A 21,646-nucleotide genomic window follows, 5' to 3' on the forward strand; every position below is an offset into this window, starting at 1 on the left:
GTGGGACCACCGCTATTGGGCTGTTTGCACCGTGGATCCTCAACCGAGAAACCTAGTGCAGCTGGCCGAAGCATTGGAGTTGGCGTGGCTCCACATTCCTGTCAGTACCTTCCAAAATTTCACTCTCTCTCTTCCTGGACATCTCGCAATGACCCACATTGCAAAAGGTGGTTGTTCAGGCTATTGGCTGGTGGTCACATTAGTGTGACTGGGCTGTATTTTCACGTATAAAAAAAATTATTTGAAAGACAGCTTCTAGCCATGCAAGTTTGATCATTTGCTTATCTTACTCTAGGTTTATTATACAGATTTGGATATGCATTTTTCTTTGCCTGTTTCAGTGCCTGCACGTATCTCTGATGGAGGTCCACACGACAATTCCATTTCCGGAACCTTCCGACTGCCAGAGTTATGAAGACATACACAGCAATGCAACAGCTTCAGAACCCAAGCACAGTGGTGGATGCCACGTGCCTGGTGAAGACATTGCAGGGTGTCAGAGCAGTGCATTGCCTGAAGCTCTTCTATCTGTCACTTCTGCTTCACAAAATACCAACAGTGTGTATTCCCTGTCAGATGTGACTGCTACTAATTCGAATTTACAGCAGTTGGAAATTGAAATTTCTGATGCAGCTGATGGCACGGTACACAGTACAGACTCCTGGCACGTGACCATTGATGACATGCCTGACGAGATTTTGATAAAGATCTTGTCTCACATGTCTTTCAGTGAGCTCATAGATGTTGTACAAAAAGTGTGTCCTCGTTGGAGAAGGCTGTCCCAAGATCCAGAGTTGTGGGATGACAAGGAATACCAAATCTGGTAACAAATCTAATAATACTTAAAATGTGCATTGTGCAGTTATTCTGCATGAAAGACATAGATAGGGTGTTGTTATTCCTTTTATTCTGACACAGGTGTGGGGAAACAATAGATTTTTAAAGTACTCTCAGCTCATTTTATCTCTGTGATTTGGTTTCACTGTATATTAAAAATGCATTCCAGTTTTAGGATCATGTAGTGAGAGATATAATCTATTATGTATTCAATATGCTTGTGTGATTGATAATGTGTGCGAAAGTCTAGATCAGGGCCAATGGCAGTCACGGTGGTGCTTATCTACTGCTCATGGGTTGGTAATGTCAGTTCCATGGAGCCAGTGGAATGATTCTTTGACTTAACTAGTGAGAGGCGAAAACATAGGCAGTGTATTTGTAGCGCCATAATTGAAACCATTCTCTTGTTTGCCATTTTTTCATGTGTTAGTGAGTTTCAAGAGACAAAATTTGTGATTATGGCAGCGAGTGCAATAAAGTGGACTGATTCAAGTGATTTTGTTGTGCATGGCTATGTCGTCCATTGGTTCATGTTTCATTGATTAAATTAAGAGACTTAAAAATGTGTCATATGTGGTGGTGAAATGACACTTTGGTTCAAAGATTTGTGTAGATAGAATCATCTGAAAGTACAGCAGAGCTGCTACTTTGAGTAAGTTGATCCTTTTTTTATGGATTCGCAGGTTACACACACACACACACACACACACACACACACACACACACACACACACACACACACACACACACACACACACAAAATTGCATTCTCTGGCTGCTGAGGCCACACTGCCTCAGCAGCCAGTGATTTTTAAGGTGTGTGTGTGTGTGTGATTGAGCAGTGGCTGGGCACTGCTGGCCAGTGGCTCTCTTCCACTGGGGCAGCGTTTCCACACATGGGTTTTTCAGGTGGGCCAGTCATGATGTCAGAGTGTGGTAGCTGTTAAAACTTTCAGGTTGCATTGCACTTATCTATGCATGTGCAGCATGACCTGTGCTGAGCACAGGGTAGCATGAGGTGTCAAGTGAAAGGTATTTTAATTATGAATCCAATGGTATAAATATATGATCAGGAAATGATATACGAGTAAAGATACAAATAGATTTAAATATAACTAACACGCTAAGTGATTTATAACTTTCAAAGTATTTATCCCAGAAAGAGATCGAGCACTCGGTTTGTAGAGCTGAATAACACACATTGATGGCACAACTTAGGTGAACAATGACTTTAATAATTCAACTGTGAGAAGCACATAAATTGAAATCGGCAATCTTATTAACGAAGACAGATACACTGAAAGTGAGGCAGTATGTGCTGGCAGCAAGTCCTGTTCTGCACACATGCCATTTAGATGTCAAGATTTATTATTTTATGAAAAATTTGCACGGTTTTGTCCATAATATAAATTTCATTAAAGATACATACTTTCTAATAACAGCAATGGGAAGAAGAGACGGAATATTATAAATTTGATGTAACATTCATAATTTTACCGTAAGTAGTAAAGGGACCACGAGAATAAACAAGAACAAATTGTAAATATTTAAACTTTGATTTGAGGGCAAACTGTGGCAACTGGTTTTTATTATTATTACTATTATTATTATTATTATTATGTTTACAGTGTTAAGTTTCAGTGCACAGCGAATAGTGTGAACAGAATTTTTTTTATCAAAACTTGTGTCTAGAAAGTTGTATAAAAGGATGGTGATCACATCAGGCTCTTATGTGAAGTCGATGGGCGCAATTTGTGTGTTCGGGTGTTGGTGAGTGTTGGAGAAGGGTGGCAGTTTTCTGGAGGGAGTGACAGTCTATAAGGTCACTACCCAAGCTTGTTTTAGTCTTTTGTCAGCAGTCAGGCAGTTTTCAGTTGGTACTTTGGTACAATCAGAGTTGGGAAGAGTTAGTTGTATGACAAATGGTCTAATTGCACTTGCTAGAAATATTCTAGCACTGTTTGTACTCCAATTAATTTTGCGCAGTGTCTCAGATACTATTGTGGAACTTGAATGTTCTGCCATTGTTTGGTGAGGGTATTTCAGTGATAGCTGTGAACACAGTCTGGTGCTTTCCAGTTAATCTATTAAATAATTAAATTTGTAGTGTGATATTATCCACTGTTGGGGGCGCAACTCATTTTATTAATTCAACATAATAACTTGTCGCCCACCAGTCAGTCAACAGTTCAGTGAATGATTAAATGGACAGTAAACTATATGGAAAAGCTTAAATCATATGTAGTTGGGTATGTGATTTATAACAGCATCTACACTCAACCTGATAGATATTGAAGTTCTTACTAATCTTCAGTAACTATTTTACAGTTTTATTTAAATTTAAAGCATCACATGCATGCATCCATGTGAAAGGGGGTGGGGAGACCGATGTTACCAATTCTTTTCTCTTGTTTCAGGTGTTAATTAGCAATGACCTTGAATTGACCCTGAGGCATTGGGCTGAAATGATAGTCTAGTAGCTGCTTATAATATAATTCTGCAAATTGTATCTTATGAGAAAACAATGCATTTATGGTACTACACCTATAGGTTTTGTATCAAAAAACAATAGAGGGGGAATAGACAAATAGTTAGCTTCACTATAACCTGCACTCTGACAAGATGGCTGGGAATAGGAGTGAACACCATAAAAGGGTGAAGTGAATTTACTAGTGCCTAAATTTTATAATAGTGATTATAGTAAATTGAAGTTAACTGGAATGTTTCACCAAAGTTTAAACTTTGAATATGAAATTCTTTGACTTGAATAGACATAACTAACAAAACTGTCTTCACTGTAATTAGTTTCACCATAGTGTATCCTCTGAGGATTAATTAACGTAAACAGTTATCTATGATGCTTAGTCATTGTACTGTTCATTGCACATCATAAAAACCTTGACAGTAAGCTGGTTTTGTTCATTTAGTGGAATGCATTTGCTTTACCCAGAATATATTACGTAGCTTCAGAATTAACATATAGAACTGTGAAACGTGAATCAAAGGACTGAACAAATAGAAGAATGGCATTCATTCACAAGTTACAAAATGAAAATCTGTAATAACAGAAGCACGATAAATATAAGTAATTATTAAGATCATTATCCCACATGCAAGAGAGCTTGACTTTACAAAACAATGTCATTTAACTTCGTATGGTAACATTCTGACAACACTCCCACTGTTTAGCACTTGTTATAAAGATACTTGGTCACAGTTACCTTGTTAACTTACAGTCTCACACCTCTGTAGCCACTGTACTCAGTTCTGCCAACAGCAGCATGAAGCTACATCCAGTAGGTATGACTCAACATAAGAAGCTTCCTTTGTACAATTGACCATTAACCAGATAAAGCAACAGCTTGATGTTTGTGTCATCTCTGGCAAAAGCTGGCTGTTGAGTAGCTGTAGAATATGTGACCAACATTATATGTAATGACGGTTCAATTAAAAACCTACTTGACGGCTCCAAACTGATATTTCATTTGCCTGTATATTGGAGGCTTTCTTCAAGCACTGATATCCACACCTCCTCACTTCTCACTTTTAGGAACAAAGAACTTTTAGAAAAAGGCAGGCTAGTCATTTGGGATTTCCCCTTACTAATATACATCTGTGGTGTACCTACACTATGTGATATAAAGGGTCCGGACACCCCTAGAAACATACGTTTTTCATAATAGGTGCATTGTGCTCAGTAGTCATTAGACTTTGTGAGAGAGCAGTATGCAGCACTCCACAGAACTCATGGACTTCGAACATGGTCAGGTGATTGGGTGTCACTTGTGTCGTGCATCTGTACATGAAATTTACATACTCCTAAATATCCCTAGGTCCACTGTTTCCGATGTGATAGTGAAGTGGAAACATGAAGGGACACATACAGCATAAAAGCTTACAGGCCGACCTTGTCTGTTGACTGACAGACTGCCAACAATTGAAGAGGGTTGTAATGTGTAATAGGCATATATCTATCCAGAGCATCAAGGAATTCCGAACTGCATCATGATCCACTGCAAGTACTATGACAGTTAGTAGGGAGGTCAGAAAACTTGGATTTCATGGTTAAGCGGTTTCTCATAAGCCACACATAACGCCGGTAAATGCCAAACGGCACCTTGCTTGGTGTAAGGAGTGTAAACATTAGATGATTGAACAATGGAAAAATGTTGAGTAGAGTGATGAATCATGGTACACAATGTGGTGATCCAATGACAGGGTGTGGGTATGGCGAATGCCCGGTGAATGTCATCTGCCAGCGTGTGTAGTGCCAACAGTAAAATTCGGACACAGTGGTTTTAACGGTGTGGTCGTGTTTTTCATAGAGGGGGCTTGCACCCCTTGTTGTTGTGTCTCACACTATCACAGCACAGGCCTACATTGATGTTTTAAGCACCTTCTTGCTTCCCACTGTTGAAGAGCAATTTGGAAATGGCGATTACATCTTTCAACACAATCAAGCACCTGTTCATCGGCCTGTGGCAGAGTGATTACATGATAATAACATCCCTGTAAAGGTCTGGCCTGCATAGAGTCCTGACATGAATCCTATAGAACACCTTTGGGATGTTTTGGAAAGCCGACTTCGTGCCAGGCCTCACCGACCAACATCAGTACCTCTCCTCAGTGCAGCACTCTGTGAAGAATGGGCTAGCATTCCTCCAATAAAGCTTCCAGCACCTGACTGAACATATGCCAGTGAGAGTGGAAGCTGTTGTCAAAGCTAAGGGTGAGCCAACACCATATTGAATTCCAGGATTACCGATGGAGGGCACCACGAACTTGTAAGTCATTTTCATCCAAGTGTCCGGAAACTTTTGATCACATAGTGTAGGAGCACTATTCTCTCTCCATATACATTCAACCCTTCCGACAATAATATTTGATTGCTTATTCTACACACTATACTATTTAACTACTAAATATAATGGTCACCCAAAAACTAAACACCACATTTCTTTTCCTTCAACAGTAGTTTATTGAACATGTTGAAACATACTCACAAGAATGAATGATGGCTCCTCTACACTCCCTTCCCATTCTGTGGCCTTCCTCCACCGAGACACAAGAATGTGTAAGCCCCGTCAGAGCCATTCCTTCTTCTGGTTACGAAGCCATTTCTTCTCAGTGCGAATCACCTCTTCATCATCCTCAGAATGTCTTCCACAAATGGCCTCCTATAAGGGCCCATAAAACTCAACATGCTCTGCTAGACATGAAACAAGTTCTCCAGCCCCTCAGGACTTGTCTCCAGTTGAGCACATGTGGGATACAATGGGACTAAAAGTGACTTATGCGACTATTCCACCAACTACTCTTACAGAACTACGTGAAGAGGTCGAGCAGATGTGGTTTTACACATCGCAGGATGGTGTTTGTCATCTGTACAAGAGACTGGTCGCCAGAGTCAGCACCTGCATTGCTGCCCATAACCTACTAAAATGGGTGTTTCAGCACGTTTTGGTACCTAGTACCTAAGAACTGCTTGTGTTATTGGTCTGTAAATGCAATCATTTCATATACTCTGTAGCACTCATGTAACAATAAATCTTGAGTGAATTGGAAACCTGTAAAAGGATGTACACTCCTTTTTTTGTTTTTATTTTTTCCCCTGATTATGTAGAAGCTAAAAAATAGGCTGCTCCAGAGTATTGACATTGTAAGGATTGTCTTTCCCACATGTTGGAGATACTGTTCTGGAATGAGCTGTCAACAAATTACTGTGTGACAGGTACTGGCCTTCCAGTGACACACACACTTGTAAAGGTGGCACAACTGACCGGGAGGCGATACAGACTTTCCGTGATGTCCCAAACCTGCGCAAAGTATGCACGTATCGGGGAGCCACATCCCGTGTCTTCCGTACCCTATACAAAAACTGCCAGAGACTGTCCGAGCTGCGTCTGCATGTCGCGCAGAAGCTCACCTACTCGGTAAGTGTTACATTCTCTAAAGTGCACTTGCTTGATATTGGAGGTTCTGTTTCTACCAGTTTTTTCTTTTATATCTATGTAGATAAGTAAAAGGGGCTAAGTAAACATGCCAATTGTTCCACAATTCAACAGTTCCTATCATTTACTAGCTTCTTAGCTGATATACAATTTTTTTGTTCCAGACCTCTGTTTGAACTATAAATTCCTTGCTAAAATTTGGTCGCCTGCAGAGGAAGGCTGTGCTAGGACCCTTGTGTTGGTCTCTTCCAGGAATTTATTGCTTATGGCTCATAACCTAAAATGACTGTAATTGTACAGCTAGTTGAAATAATTGAAAAAATGTAGCCGCCAGATTAATACTTGATTCACTTGATACCTCTTTCCTTGTTTGCAGTGGCAAACACACAGGAATAAAAGGGCATGCACAAAAATTTGTAGAAAATACTGTACGCATGGATGTTTTCATGTCCACAACTTGTGCTGCATTTATTGTTAAGAAAAAGTGACAGCTAGCTGATCAATTCAAGAGAGAGAGAGAGAGAGAGAGAGAGAGAGAGAGAGAGTTTCTAACTGACTATTTGGGGGGAGGGGGGGCTGGCTATCTTTGAAGTGGCTGGTTCTGGGTTTGTCATTCACAGTTACTGTTAGTGTTCCCCTGTCCTTTGTCCCATTTTGCAACATTTTCACTCAAATACCAGTTGTGAATATTATTAGCCAAAATAAGCACCTTTGCATGACGTATGCACAAACTGGTAACAGTGTGACCAGACTTTGTAAGCAGCACTCAGTTTATGGGTGGGCCATTACATGTATCAGTGGCATTGTTTTTGTATTCTGTAATTGTGCAAATGTTAGAATCTTTTGCTGTCCATACATACAGTTCCTTCTGAATCCAGCCATAAAGTTTCTAATAGGGTATGCTACCATTAAATAAACTGCTACTGAACAAAATAATTACTTTTGAATGCTATGTTATTGTTACCATTTCACACATGCATTTTTATTCTGTTCCAATGTATGTATGCTTAGTGGGAGGGACATAGCCAATTAAAAACCAGGTAGACTTCGACTTTATTGAAATGTAGAACATTTTCTTGGACTGAAAAAGAACTTGGGGTAGTGGAAGCAGCTGCTACATTCACAGTGAGAATGAACTCACGATTTGCCAGATGGGTCTGAAACATATTTGTAGGGAGCACCAACATCTATTATCCAGCAGTAAATCAGTCTGATGATTGTGGATGATGTGGCTGCATTTCTTTTATTCCCCACTATTACTGACTTACTTCCCTCAATGTAGTTGTCCATGATCCATCTGTCATTTTGCTGTACTGCTTCCATTGATGAAAATTGATAATATGTATTTGTCAGAGCACACAGAAAACATGGGTTAAACCAGTAATGGTGCTTCATTCCTCTCAAAATTTCCCATTCTTCTGTTTGGAAAGGTTTGTATAGTAGGGGAACTGTTTGATTGCAGGTACTGAAGAATTTGGTTGAGAAGTGCTCCAGACTACACACACTGTGGATACCCAGTGAATTGCTGAAGTCAGAGAAATTTTCAGAGGCAGTGTCTCGTTTACAGCACCTGCGTGTGCTGGCTCTAGAGACACACTCCCCGGAACACACACCCGTGCTGCGACCTTTGGGTGACGGATGCCCACGACTAACCGAGGTAGACTTCAGATGCACGATTGTCGGTATGGATGATTTGAGATACTTCCTGAATGCCAAGAGGAACACCCTTAAGTCCATATGCATAAAGTGGGCAATGGATGGAAAATGGTGAGTGTTATAACCATTTCTCATATGATTGTGTAGCGTCTCATGCGTTTGACTTTCACTGGATTAATATGTTAGGCAGAAGCAGATTCTTGCCAAAATCCATACATATGGTTTCCTTTTCCACAACCTTTTGGTTTTCCTTCTTGGCTTTTTCCTTTCTCTCGTGAACGTGCTAGCTTGCAATTTGTTAAAAATCTTTTACTTAAAGTTCTCAAATTATTCAGTTGAGACTCAATGACTTATTTCTGTTAGTTCAGTGCTTTTCCTCCCCATTTTCAGGCATTTCACTTTGCCTGTATATTCATCAATGATACTACATGTATCTGTACAAAATATCTCTATCTCTGTTGACTTAATTGTTAGGTAAGCCTATTTGAATAAACTGAACTTTGGAATTATATCCAGCTCATTAGAGAGTATATTTTGGCTGTATCTTTTAACTATTAATAGCTATGCCTCCCCAGAAAGGAGGCACTGTGATGCTTAACATATTTGGCACTCTGCCAGTACGTGACACAGGCACACACATATCTGCTGTATTCCATACAGATGCATCAGTCCCATTTAGTGAAATGTGTTTTTGCGCATGCTACATAGCTGCTGACTGTAGGATAGCTGTAGCAGTTCAAATTTTGCACACTAGATGCAGTGGAGCTCAATATAAAAGTGCACCTGTACTAAACACACTGTAGGAAAATCAGAAACTAGCTGTTGGAACTCTTATGGAGAAAAGAAAGAGCCAATGAACAAGTTATAAAGAAAGGGAAGCTGAAAGTATATATAATCACACAAAGGGGGGTGGGGGGTGGATGCTATTCCAGTGTTCAAATGGAAAAATAAACATGGTGTCTATTGCCTCCTCACAAAACATCAGCAACCACCAAAGAGGTTTATGTATTTTTAAACAGAAGTCTTACAAAAACAATAAAGCTAACACTGTCATAGATTATAACATGAAAAAGACTTGTGTAGAACATGTCAATCAGCTTTACAGCTACAGCCCATTCGTGAGCAAAACAACGAAGTGCTGGAAAAAACTTTTCTTTGGTGTTGTATTAATGTATTCTATGAATGGCGTTTTTCTCTACAAAGATGTCGCCAAGCAAAAGATATATCTAGTGGAATTAAAAACAAAACAAAAAAAGTTAGCATGGGCTTGGTAGCTGCAGGAGGGGACATTCTGCAATAAGATCTAACATCAAAATTCTGGTCATCATTTTCCAAAAACAAAAAGGTGCCACTCACTGGCAGCAAAGTAAACGCCATGTGCTGAAGCTTGCTGTGTCAAAGGACAGAAAGAGACTGGCAAGCAAAATAAGGAAAGAAAGAAGATGGTGGTGCAGAGGCTACAATATTGGACTTCATGTGCCATGGTGTTTTCAAGACTATCATTTGTAATTTAATTATTTATAAATTACATATAATCATTTTTGTAATAAAATATGAAATAACTGTGCTGTTGTGAAGATAGTTGTTTGTTTTTGTTTCTACTTGAAGTCTTCGTGAGCAAATATAAAACTTTTTCCAGAGGGTAGATTTTTCTTGTTTTTGGCGACACTTAGTACACCAGTACTGCTGCCATCTTGTATGTAAGCAAGCATATTTCCTAATCTATAAATTATGTGGTTTCAAGTGATGCTATTTGTGTGCCTCTCAGCTACTCCATTATTACGAAATTGCTCTTCAGATTTGCTAGAAAATAGCCATTTCACTTACGCAGTCAAAGAGGAGAGATAGCACTGTTGAATGCATTAATTTCCAGGGCCTGTATCCATGTTTCCCTCTCTCACCAATGTGGGCATTCCCAGTAACTGAAGCCTCACTGATCTCACTTTTTGATATACCAGGTATTGCCATAGCTGTTTTCCGAAAAACAGCTTCTTTCACTCCATCCCATATTTGTACTCAAACTCTGTACTTAATTGTTAAATATTGCTTTACATTAATCTTTCTTAATCCTTTTACACTGTATTGAGAAAGACAGAGCTGAGACCATGTAAATAAGCATTCTGCTAATCTACAGATTCCATTAAGTTTGGCACCTATTGGACTGAGCCTTTTTTTCCCTATTTAATATTGACTGAACTCTTTCTTTCCCTGTGGGGTATAGCTTCTTTTCAAAGCTAATTTACAGTGTGACTGGGTTGGTTTTCTTCCACTTACTACTGTATGTAATATTGAGTAATATTTCATATTATGTTGATTAATCAGGTTTCTACTGGTTATTCATGACTTTTCTGCATGCTATTTCAACTGCATGACTCACAGTCTTCTTCAGGTACTGTTAGAAACTGATTCCAGTGTGGAACGAGTCTGGTATTTATGCCCATGTTGTGCTAGGCATACCCTCTGCAGTCTGCACCGCGTCTGGCGCTCTGTCCATGGTGTATGACGACCGATAGTAGTGGCTGTTCCCAACGCTGTGCGTCTATTTTGTGGTTATTATCTGTTGTCAGTATAGCTGAATTAAGTTCTGAATGGCGTCCAAGCTGTGCAAGATGTTTTATCTTCCGATTGTCGTCATCTGAGTCGTCCTGTGAATTAGGACATTGTGTTATCATGGTGTGCTGTGTTAGGCATTCCGTCTGAAGTTCTGTTCCCCCCCTCCCAGGAGCGGCGGAGCATTATTTTCAGAGCAATTCTGTTCAAATTGTTGCTCAAGACTCAGAAGAACGTCCACAGGTATTCTGTCCATTGTCTGATGTACTATTTCACTTTCCGGCCTGTGTTACATGTACTGGGCTGTTATCCCTAATTCCATCTTTATATTTGTGTCCCTTGGGGTCTGGATGCTGCCTACATTGCGTCTTCAGAAGATAGAGTGCTCAGCTGGAAACCGGTGTCCTGGTTAATGAGATTCTCTGTGATCTTAATCTCAATAGATTCTTTGATGACACTGTCCCAGTATCTTGATGTTTGTGTTAAAATCTTGGCATCATTATACTTCGTAAAATGTTTGAGTTCCAAACAATGCTCTGCAAATCACTGACTTGGTTGCCTGTCTCAGTCAGGTGTGCCTTTGGTGCTCTTTGCACCTGATGTCCACAGTCCTGGTTGTCTGGCCGATGTGTGCCGTATCACATTTACATGGTACGTGGTAAAAGCCTGGTTTCTGTAGTTGCAGGTCATCCTTCACACTCCCTAACAGAGCCATAATATTTGTGGGTGGATGGAACATGTTTTTAATGTTATGTTTGAGGAGAATTCTGCTGATTTTGGCATATATCAGCCCAACGTATGGCAGACGTGCAACCTTTTGTGTTTATTCCTGTATCTGTACAGGAACTACTGGTGGGGAAACAGGATCCAGTGCTTTTTGAACATCTTGAGAAGAGTGTCCATTTTTGTTGAATATAGATTGTAAATGTTCTATCTCCGTCACCAAATTATCCAGATCTGACAGAGTTCATGCCCAGTGAACCAGTGTTCTGAGTACACCGTTTTTCTGTGCCGGGTGGTGGCAACTGCTGTACAAGTTGGTATGAGTGGGTTTGCAGTACACACCATGACTGAAGGTACCATCTCCCTTCCTCTTAACTAGTACATCTAGGAAAGGGAGTAGTCCATCTTTCTCCAGTTCCATGGTGAATGTAATGTTAGTGTGGCATGAGTTTAGGTGGTCCAAGAAAACATCGAGCTTTCCCCTCCTGTGGGGCCACCTGACAAGTGTCATCCATGTCTCTAAAAAAGCATTTCAGTTGATATGGGGCCGATGTAAGTGCGTGCTCTTCAAATCTTTCCAGACCACTCATTTAGCGTTATCCACAGTATTTTACTGCAGATGTGAGCTGGATTTACACTTCATCTTATAAAAAAACATTTGGAAACACATTAGCCAAGATACAAACTTGCAACAACATTATTCAGAGAGGTAGGGGGAAGGGGGAGGGGGGGCTTCAATAGAGACCTTGCATACATCACCTGCAATGTTTTTATTTGGCTGCAGAGTATTGTGCTTCAGTGTGGTGTAATAGCTGTCATACCAGTCTCAACAGTGCACATGATTATTGGTTCAATCAGACCAACTCCTGTCTACTCGTGTCCTCTACTAAGCAATATCTGCCCACCACAGTTTCATAGAACTGTGACCCTGGTTAGGGATTACCACAATATACAAGAGAATAAGGAACTACCCATTTATCACAACATATGTGCTTTATGAAGAAATAGGTTTCATTTGGGACACGTGCTGCTAGTGTATGCTGCACAGCTAACTACAAGTTACACCAGAGTAAGAGATCTCTGGAAGAAGAACAGCCAGCACATCAGAAATTACAAAGAATGGAATGGTTAGAGAAAAGTAACTGTCATGCTGTGGGTTTCAAACTTGACAGGGAACTGTGGATCAAATTAAATACAGTGTGATCCACTATTATATCCCTATTTTTATTTACATGGTAGCTTCCAATTCTCTTATATACTACAGTCCTTGCCATTTCTTATCTCCACATAGGCACCAGCATTAGTAACAGACTGTTGTAGTCGGAGTGCGACATTCCTGACACACCATTGCAGCATATCATTTGGTACCTGGACACACACTCTTCCCTGATGACAGCTTCTAAAGTGTCAGTCAAATGATTTTCTGGCATACACGTTCTCTTTCAAATATCTTGAGAGAAAAAAATTCAGTGGGGTCAAGTCTGGACTTCTCAGAATTGGTGGCCACTCTATATTTCCGTGATGTCCATTAATGTGGCCTGGAAAAGCATTGTTAAGCCATTTGTGCAAAATCGATGGAAAATGGGGAAAAAGCATAAAGTGCACATTGCCCACACTGTCCAGGTTAAAATAGTGGAATGAACAAAAGTTCGTAGCATATGCACATACCTCTGTACATTCATTGTTTCACGAAGACTGTAAGAACCAATAAGAGTATCATCATGAATACCACACCACACAGTCAGTGAAGGACACGAATGCAATTTTCGAATCGTAACTCCAGGATTGTCATTACTAGGACCCCATTAATGGCAGTTACGGCGATTTATGAACCCACCTACATGGAACATGGCTTCATCTGACAACAAAATATTACTCAGTGTATCTGGTTCTTCTTCCACCCATTGTAATGTGGATTCGGCAAACTCCATCCTCACATCACAATTTACTGGTGACAATGCTTTGACAATATGTGGTTTCCATGGTCTCCAGTTTATCTGCTTTATTGTCTGTTGGACTGACCATGTGATGAGCCACTTTCCATCTGTTGTTGTGTCAGGGACTTTGTGGGGCATTGCACAAATGCCATAGCATCGTCGGCTTCAGGTTCTTCAGTCACAACTCTTGTTGGGGGCCCAGCACCCTTTGGTGAGTAACCGAACCAGTACACATCAAATTCACATGCTGTCTTTTTATCACCGGCCAGAGTGGCCGAGCAGTTCTAGGCGCTATAGTCCGCTACGGTTGCAGGTTCGAATCCTGCCTCGGGCATGGATGTGTGTGATGTCCTTAGGTTAGTTAGGTTTATGTAGTTCTAGGGGACTGATGACCTCAGAAGTTAAGTCTCGGAGCCATTTGAACCATTTTTTTGTCTTTTTATCATTTTCACGTGCAGAGTCACGTGTCTTTCCCTCTTCCATCTCCACCATCATTGCACCATTACAGGCGACTGCCATAATTCCATCCTAGCTGCGATCTGAACATGGTCAGAAAAGTGTAGCCTTTGCACCACCTTCATTTAATTTATGGTTAGAGCTGCAACAAACAAATATGTAATATTTACATAATGACATAGAATAGAACATAATATAATGGTAGAGTGATTAATCTTACATCGTTTCTGATAGAATAGCAGTAACATAAAAATGCGATATAATAATGGATCACCGTGTAGAATCTGCACTGGATGTGGTCGGTGGTCTGACTCACTCTATCATTGGGATATTGTGGAGCCTCAAGAGTTATGACTGCGGCGCACTGAAACAGTGTATCACACAGATAACAGAGGAGTGTTTCATACAATGCTATAAGGGCATGTGGAATGATTTTATGAATGGCAATGCCACATCAGTGGAATGGATCAGAAAACTGGATATTAATATTTATCCAATTTATTTTTGTTTTATGCAATGACATTCATCACATATTATAAATGTACTGCATATGTCTGCTATATAGATACAGATGGAAGGTAGTGATTGTTGTTGTTGTTGTTGTTGTTGTTGTTTGTTTATTTTTTGGAGGGGGGCGAGGTGCTTCTGATAAGTGACAGGAGGAAAATATTTTCAGGAGACCCATTTCTTTATATATGCAGGTGTGTCCTGCCATTGCTGACAGTTCTTGCTGACAGCTTGGAACGTCTGCAGCTTTATGATTTTGACATAGTCCGTGATGAATTGACAGAGGCATTCATTGCCCTGGGAAGCCTCAAGAAGTTGGAGGAACTTGATATGTCAATCCTTGATCCAGTACCACCTGGCACAGCTGCTCTGGCATTTAAGTAAGTTATTTGGTGAACACACACAATTTTTCATGAATGTATAGTCCATTGGGTGTGTATTAGGTTAGTGCATAAGCTCACAGCATTTTTGTTTCGCGTGTTAGTCTTCTGGTTGCTATGGGTTTATTTATCGATTGTCATTTTTTATTTGTAATTCACTGTTGATATTTGAGTTTAAAAATTGTCATTTTGTAACGTGAGGATAGTGTGGAGCTGTGGACACTAGAAAATGGAGTGCCAAGTGGAGAAATAGGAAAATTTCAGGACATGTTATTCTATTTTAGTTCCATAGAGGAGTGACAGCAGCAGAGGCTACCAGAAACATTTTTGTCATGTACAGGATAATGACACTGGACAGAGAACAGCAAGAAAATGGTTGAAGGAGGATCGTTTTGACTTAAGTGATTCTCCATGGTCAAGGAGACCTTCAGGGTTTGGTGAAGATCATTTAAACGCATTAATACACACTGATCCACATACGTGTACTTGAGAACTGGCAAATGTGATGAACTGTGATCATTCTTCCATGGCATGACATTTGCATGCAATGGGAAGGTTCAAAAATCATGTTATGCTACCGCATGCTTTAAGCTAGAATCACAGAAATCAACGGGTGCGGGTGGCCATATGTGTATCTCTTATTGGTCATCGTCAATTGGCTCGTAAACAGCACAGACCATTCCCATCCTGTAGCATTACTGGTGGTAAGAAATGGTGTCTATAGGCTGACATAAGGAAAAGAAAGTAATGGTTTAGCCCAAACAAAGTAGCAACTCAGTGTATGAAGGATCCACAAAAGGTAATGTTATGTAACTGGTGGAACAGCGACAGTGTGGTGTGCTATGAATTGCTTCCCCGAGGTGTAACCATCACTGCTGACATTTATTGTCAATAACTGAGATGCCTTTCAGACACAATCCAGGAACAATGACCAGGAAGACTGTATGAAGTCATGCCATTCCACGATAATGCCCACCAGAGTTCTGCTAGACTGATAAAAAACATTTTACAGGAGGTGTTTTGGGAAGCCATTCCACACCCTCCCTATTCACCTGATATTGTGCCCTCAGATTTTCAACTTTTCTACTATCTGTCGAACAACATTCAAGGGATATCCTTTCTGGATGAAAATGCACCCCAAATGTGACTCAATGAGTTCTTTGCCTCAAAACCACGTGATTTGTACTGTCGTAGAATTCAAAAGTTACCCGGCATTGGCAGACTGTTCAAAATAGTGAAGGAGAAGATTATTCATGACTAAAATCTCTGTTATATTTATTGATTATGTTTATAAAATTTATGGAAAACCGCTATGAACTTATGCACCAATCCAATAGTTTATTAAAATTCTTGGGGTTCCACCTAGTTAAAGCGCTCCAAATGCCACAGACTTCCAGCTGATTTTCCTCAGCCACCGACAAGTAGTAGCTACTGACTTCTACAGCGTCACTACTGTAGAGCTGTGCTGTGTCTTGTCTCCACTTTGTTTCGGCAGTACCTTCACTCGATACCTGCTTTGCTGGCTGGGGTCAGTACTATACTAGAATGAGAGCCGGCATCGGTGTTACGTGTTTTAATTTATGTAGTTTCTGTTAAGATTTGATTCCAGTAGCTACTTAATACTCTAACAACAATGTAGGAAAAAATATGATTAAAAGGCACTCACATATAACTTTCAGCCACAGCGTTCGTCAGTATGTACAGGCACATGCGTGCCCCCCCCCCCCCCCACCCCCCCCACACACACACACACACACACACAAAACTGACCACTCCAGCATCTCGGGCCAGAGTGTAACGTCACTTGGGATGCAAACAGCAATCTGGAGGGGAAGAGGAAGGGAAAGGGATAGTAGTGTCCTAGTGGGAGAGAGATGAATGCTGTCTGGAGGAGTGTGCAGAGACTAGACTGCCAACAAGAGCAGCGTCGGGTGGCAGTTGAAAGCACGCCACGTAGACATCTGGGTATTTCTGCACTGCTGATGAGAACATGCTAACACATCTGCCCATCTTTCTCCACTTCTCTCCTTTTTTGTCCATCTCTTTGCCACTTCCAATCCCAACCCCTTGCCGCAGGGATCATATCTCTGGGGAAAACCCAGGTGCAAAACCTGCCCATTTCACCCATCTGTCACTTCTTATTCCAGTCCTGTCACAGGTTTATCCCACCCCATCAGGGGGCAGGCCACCTGTGAAAGCAGCCACGTCATTTACCAGTCTGCTGCAATCATTTCACTGCTTTTTATATTGGTATAACTACCAACCAGCTGTCCACCAGGATGAACAGCCACCATAAAACTGTGTCCTCGAACAAATTAGACCACACTGTGACAAAACATGCACTTGAACATATCACACTTTATTTCAACGGTTGCTTCACTGTGAGCCATCTGGATCCTACTGTCCCTCAGCAGCTTTTCTGAATTGCACAAAAGGGAGTTATCCTTACAATACGTTCTCCACTCCTATAATGATCCCGCCCTCAGCCTATGACAACATACTTCCCCACACCCTTCATCCAACAGTTTCCACCCCCTCTGTCCTATAATCTCCTCCACAGTCTCATCTTCTCCCATGAATGGGCATAATTTACCTCCAATATGACGTGTAAGGGAATTATAGGCAAAGTTTAATGATTGTAAATCATTCTCTGGAGATGTAAGTGTCAAGTAAGTGAATTAATAATGGAAAGGACCTTCTGTGGTTTAATAATCAAATTTAGAAAGTTCAGAGATGGCTGCACTCTTGGTTCAAAAAATAATGCCAAAATGTTGAGAGGCAGAATTTGGTAGAAACTTGTGCATCCATAAGATCAATGTGCAAAGTGTAGAACTACTCCCATAATCATACCGTACCAAATATCTAGCCAAGAAAACAAGACAATTCTGGTCATAAGTAAACTCACTAAGCAGGTCTGAGGCTTCTATCCAGTCACTTCTCAGTAGTCAGTACTGGCAATAAAAGAAAGCAAAAGGTTTAAATTTTATGTTTAAAAAATCATTCACAAAGGAGGATTGTATAAACATACCTTCATTTGAGGGTTGTACAGCCTTCCACACAGAGGATATAGAAATAGAACCTCAGTGGTGTGGAGCAGAAATGGAAATAGTTGAAAATAAATAAGTCGCTAGATCTGGGTGATATCTGTGCTCAGTTTTACAGTGAGTACTCAATGGCATTTACTCCTTACTTAACTTGCGTTTATCGTGACTCTCTCTCCCAGCCCTAAATCCCATGCAGCTGGAAAAAAGTGCGGGTGACTCATTTACACAGAACAGACCTGCAAAATTACACACCAATATCCTTAACATCAGTGTACTGCAGAATTCTTGAATATATTCTGAGTTCAAATATAATGAATTTCCTTGAGATATAAAAGTTCTGTCCACAAATTGACACGAACTTAGAAAACATTGCTCATGCAAAACTCAGCTTGCCCTTTCCTCGCATGATATCCTGTGAAACATGGACTGAGGATAACAGGCAGATTTCATATTCCTAGATTTCCAGAAGGTGTTTCACACAGTGCCACCCTGCAGACTATTGACAAAGGTCTGAGTATACAGTTTAGTTTCCCAGATATGAGTGTGGCTCAGACTGTTTAAGTAACAGAATGCAGTACATTGTCCTTGACGGCAAGTGTTCATCAGAGATGGCGGTTTTGTGAAGAGTGCTCAAGGGAAATCCGATAGGACTGCTCGTATTCTCTATACACAGAAATGATCCGAAGGACTGGGTTAGCAGCAATTTTCAGCTATTTACGGATGATGCTTTGTGTATGGGAAGGTATCATCATTGAGTAACTTCAGGAATATAAGAGATATCTTAGACAGGATTTCTAGTTGGTGTGATGAATGTCAGAATCATGAAGATAAGAAATTAATGTTTGTATGGAGGCTGTTAGACAGTCACTTTTTCCCTCGTGTTATGTGTTTAGAACAGGGAAGAAAATGAGTGGTATTGGTACAGGATATCCTGCACAATGCACCGTACGGTGACTTGTGGAGTATGGATGTAGGTGAAGGTACACTCCTGGAAATTGAAATAAGAACACCGTGAATTCATTGTCCCAGGAAGGGGAAACTTTATTGACACATTCCTGGGGTCAGATACATCACATGATCACACTGACAGAACCACAGGCACATACACACAGGCAACAGAGCATGCACAATGTCGGCACTAGTACAGTGTATATCCACCTTTCGCAGCAATGCAGGCTGCCATTCTCCCATGGAGACGATCGTAGAGATGCTGGATGTAGTACTGTGGAACGGCTTGCCATGCCATTTCCACCTGGCGCCTCAGTTGGACCAACATTCGTGCTGGACGTGCAGACCGCGTGAGACAACGCTTCATCCAGTCCCAAACATGCTCAATGGGGGACAGATCCGGAGATCTTGCTGGCCAGGGTAGTTGACTTACACCTTCTAGAGCACGTTGGGTGGCACGGGATACATGCGGACTTGCATTGTCCTGTTGGAACAGCAATTTCCCTTGCCGGTCTAGGAATGGTAGAATGATGGGTTCGATGACGGTTTGGATGTACCGTGCACTATTCAGTGTCCCCTCGACGATCACCAGAGGTGTACGGCCAGTGTAGGAGATCGCTCCCCACACCATGATGCCTGGTGTTGGCCCTGTGTGCCTCGGTCGTATGCAGTCCTGATTGTGGCGCTCACCTGCACGGCGCCAAACACGCATACGACCATCATTGGCACCAAGGCAGAAGCGACTCTCATCGCTGAAGACGACACGTCTCCATTCGTCCCTCCATTCACGCCTGTCGCGACACCACTGGAGGCGGGCTGCACGATGTTGGGGCGTGAGCGGAAGACGGCCTAACGGTGTGCGGGACCGTAGCCCAGCTTCATGGAGACGGTTGCGAGTGGTCCTCGCCGATACCCCAGGAGCAACAGTGTCCCTAATTTGCTGGGAAGTGGCGGTGCGGTCCCCTACGGCACTGCGTAGGATCCTACGGTCTTGGCGTGCATCCGTGCGTCGCTGCGGTCCGGTCCCAGGTCGACGGGCACGTGCACCTTCCGCCGACCACTGGCGACAACATCGATGTACTGTGGAGACCTCACGCCCCACGTGTCGAGCAATTCGGCGGTACGTCCACCCGGCCTCCCGCATGCCCACTATACGCCCTCGCTCAAAGTTCGTCAGCTGCACATACGGTTCACGTCCACGCTGTCGCGGCATGCTACCAGTGTTAAAGACTGCGATGGAGCTCCGTATGCCACGGCAAACTGGCTGACACTGACGGCGGCGGTGCACGAATGCTGCACAGCTAGCGCCATTCGATAGCCAACACCGCGGTTCTTGGTGTGTCCGCTGTGCCGTGCGTGTGATCATTGCTTGTACAGCCCTCTCGCAGTGTCCGAGCAAGTATGGTGGGTCTGACACACCGGTGTCAATGTGTTCTTTTTTCCATTTCCAGGAGTGTATTTGGTACATGAGATAATGACAGTGGTGCTCACATGTCAGCAGCTGAAATGATGATATGGTATGTTTGTGTTTCGTCAACACTCTGAGCGCAGTCCTACCTGCTGAGCTGCAGTTGAACATTGTGGATAGAGGGCCAAGTTAAAATGTGGCATGTATTGTGTATAATCTCTTCAGCAGCGTCACAATATATTGTGATTACAAGTACACTTGGATTCAAATGGCATCTCAATTTGCAAAAATATTACCTCTCTTGATAAAGTTATGATTGATAGCATATAAAAGCACTGTACTCAGAATGATTATTATTGAAATGTACTAAGTGGAATGTTATCTTAGCGGAATTTTTGTTGTTCAATGAATAATGCATGTAACTAAGCGACTAGTGGAATGGAGTATACGGAGTGATCCTCATTAATGTTCAAAACAATCTCCCAAGTGACATAGGTGTCGCTGAGACAAGTAATTTAATGTAAGAAACATGAGGCCGTTAACATCAGGAAACACCCCAAAGATGTGTTGTTACGAGATGACGTACCTCATCTCGTGTGCAGCAGTTAAACCCATCAGTCTGTCACACCTGATCATACCAACCAATGTCAAGTATTCACATCAGTGTGGCTCTGGGCCTATGTGCACATATTTAGTGCATGGGGCTTGGGTTTCAAGTCTTGCTTCTGGCAGGCAATATTTTTTTTACTGCATTTGACAATTATGCATTTATATTGAGGTAAGATTTATTATTTTATATATCGATCTCGCAGTCTTTGCTGGTACAAAAAGCCTACCATATTGAGTTACAAGTAAATGAGTATAAGTTTCTGAATTGCATTGTACCAGCACATGACTTCAGTTTTCTTTATTAACTGATGTCTGTAAACAGAAAAAGAAGGAAGAAAAGGAAAGAGACACAAAATAAGAATAGATTTTCTTGGTAGTAGTAATGGCAGTAAGTTTGTAAATTCTACTTTTACAACAGACCATATTTACAAAAGGTATTAGAAATTTGCACTGTTTGCTCGAATTCGAGTATTGCACCAGCCCATCATCCCTTCATGCCCAAGCCCAACCATTGCATGTGTGTTGAGGTACGTCATCTGGTGATGTCACATGTTCAACAGTTTTCATCAACTTTCAAGATACTTCCCAACATTTGTAGCCCCACATGTCTTATATTAACTTACTTGTCTTAGTCATCTAT

General features: G+C 41.5%; 1 protein-coding gene across 4 annotated transcripts in view; it reads left to right on the forward strand.

Annotated features, from left to right (window-relative positions):
* The window catches only part of LOC126293296 (uncharacterized), an 83,923-nt gene that overhangs the window by 7,992 nt on the left and 54,285 nt on the right, over positions 1 to 21,646 (forward strand). For all 4 annotated transcript variants that reach the window (XM_049986425.1, XM_049986426.1, XM_049986427.1 and 1 more), the window contains exons 2-5: positions 342 to 823; positions 6,569 to 6,770; positions 8,251 to 8,555; positions 14,812 to 14,997. In XM_049986425.1, the coding sequence (XP_049842382.1) occupies positions 360 to 823; positions 6,569 to 6,770; positions 8,251 to 8,555; positions 14,812 to 14,997 (1,157 nt within the window). In that variant the 5' untranslated portion in view covers positions 342 to 359. The remainder of the gene's footprint in view (positions 1 to 341; positions 824 to 6,568; positions 6,771 to 8,250; positions 8,556 to 14,811; positions 14,998 to 21,646) is intronic.

Source organism: Schistocerca gregaria, chromosome 10 (assembly GCF_023897955.1).
Source record: "Schistocerca gregaria isolate iqSchGreg1 chromosome 10, iqSchGreg1.2, whole genome shotgun sequence".
Taxonomy (NCBI): Eukaryota; Metazoa; Arthropoda; class Insecta; order Orthoptera; family Acrididae; genus Schistocerca; species Schistocerca gregaria.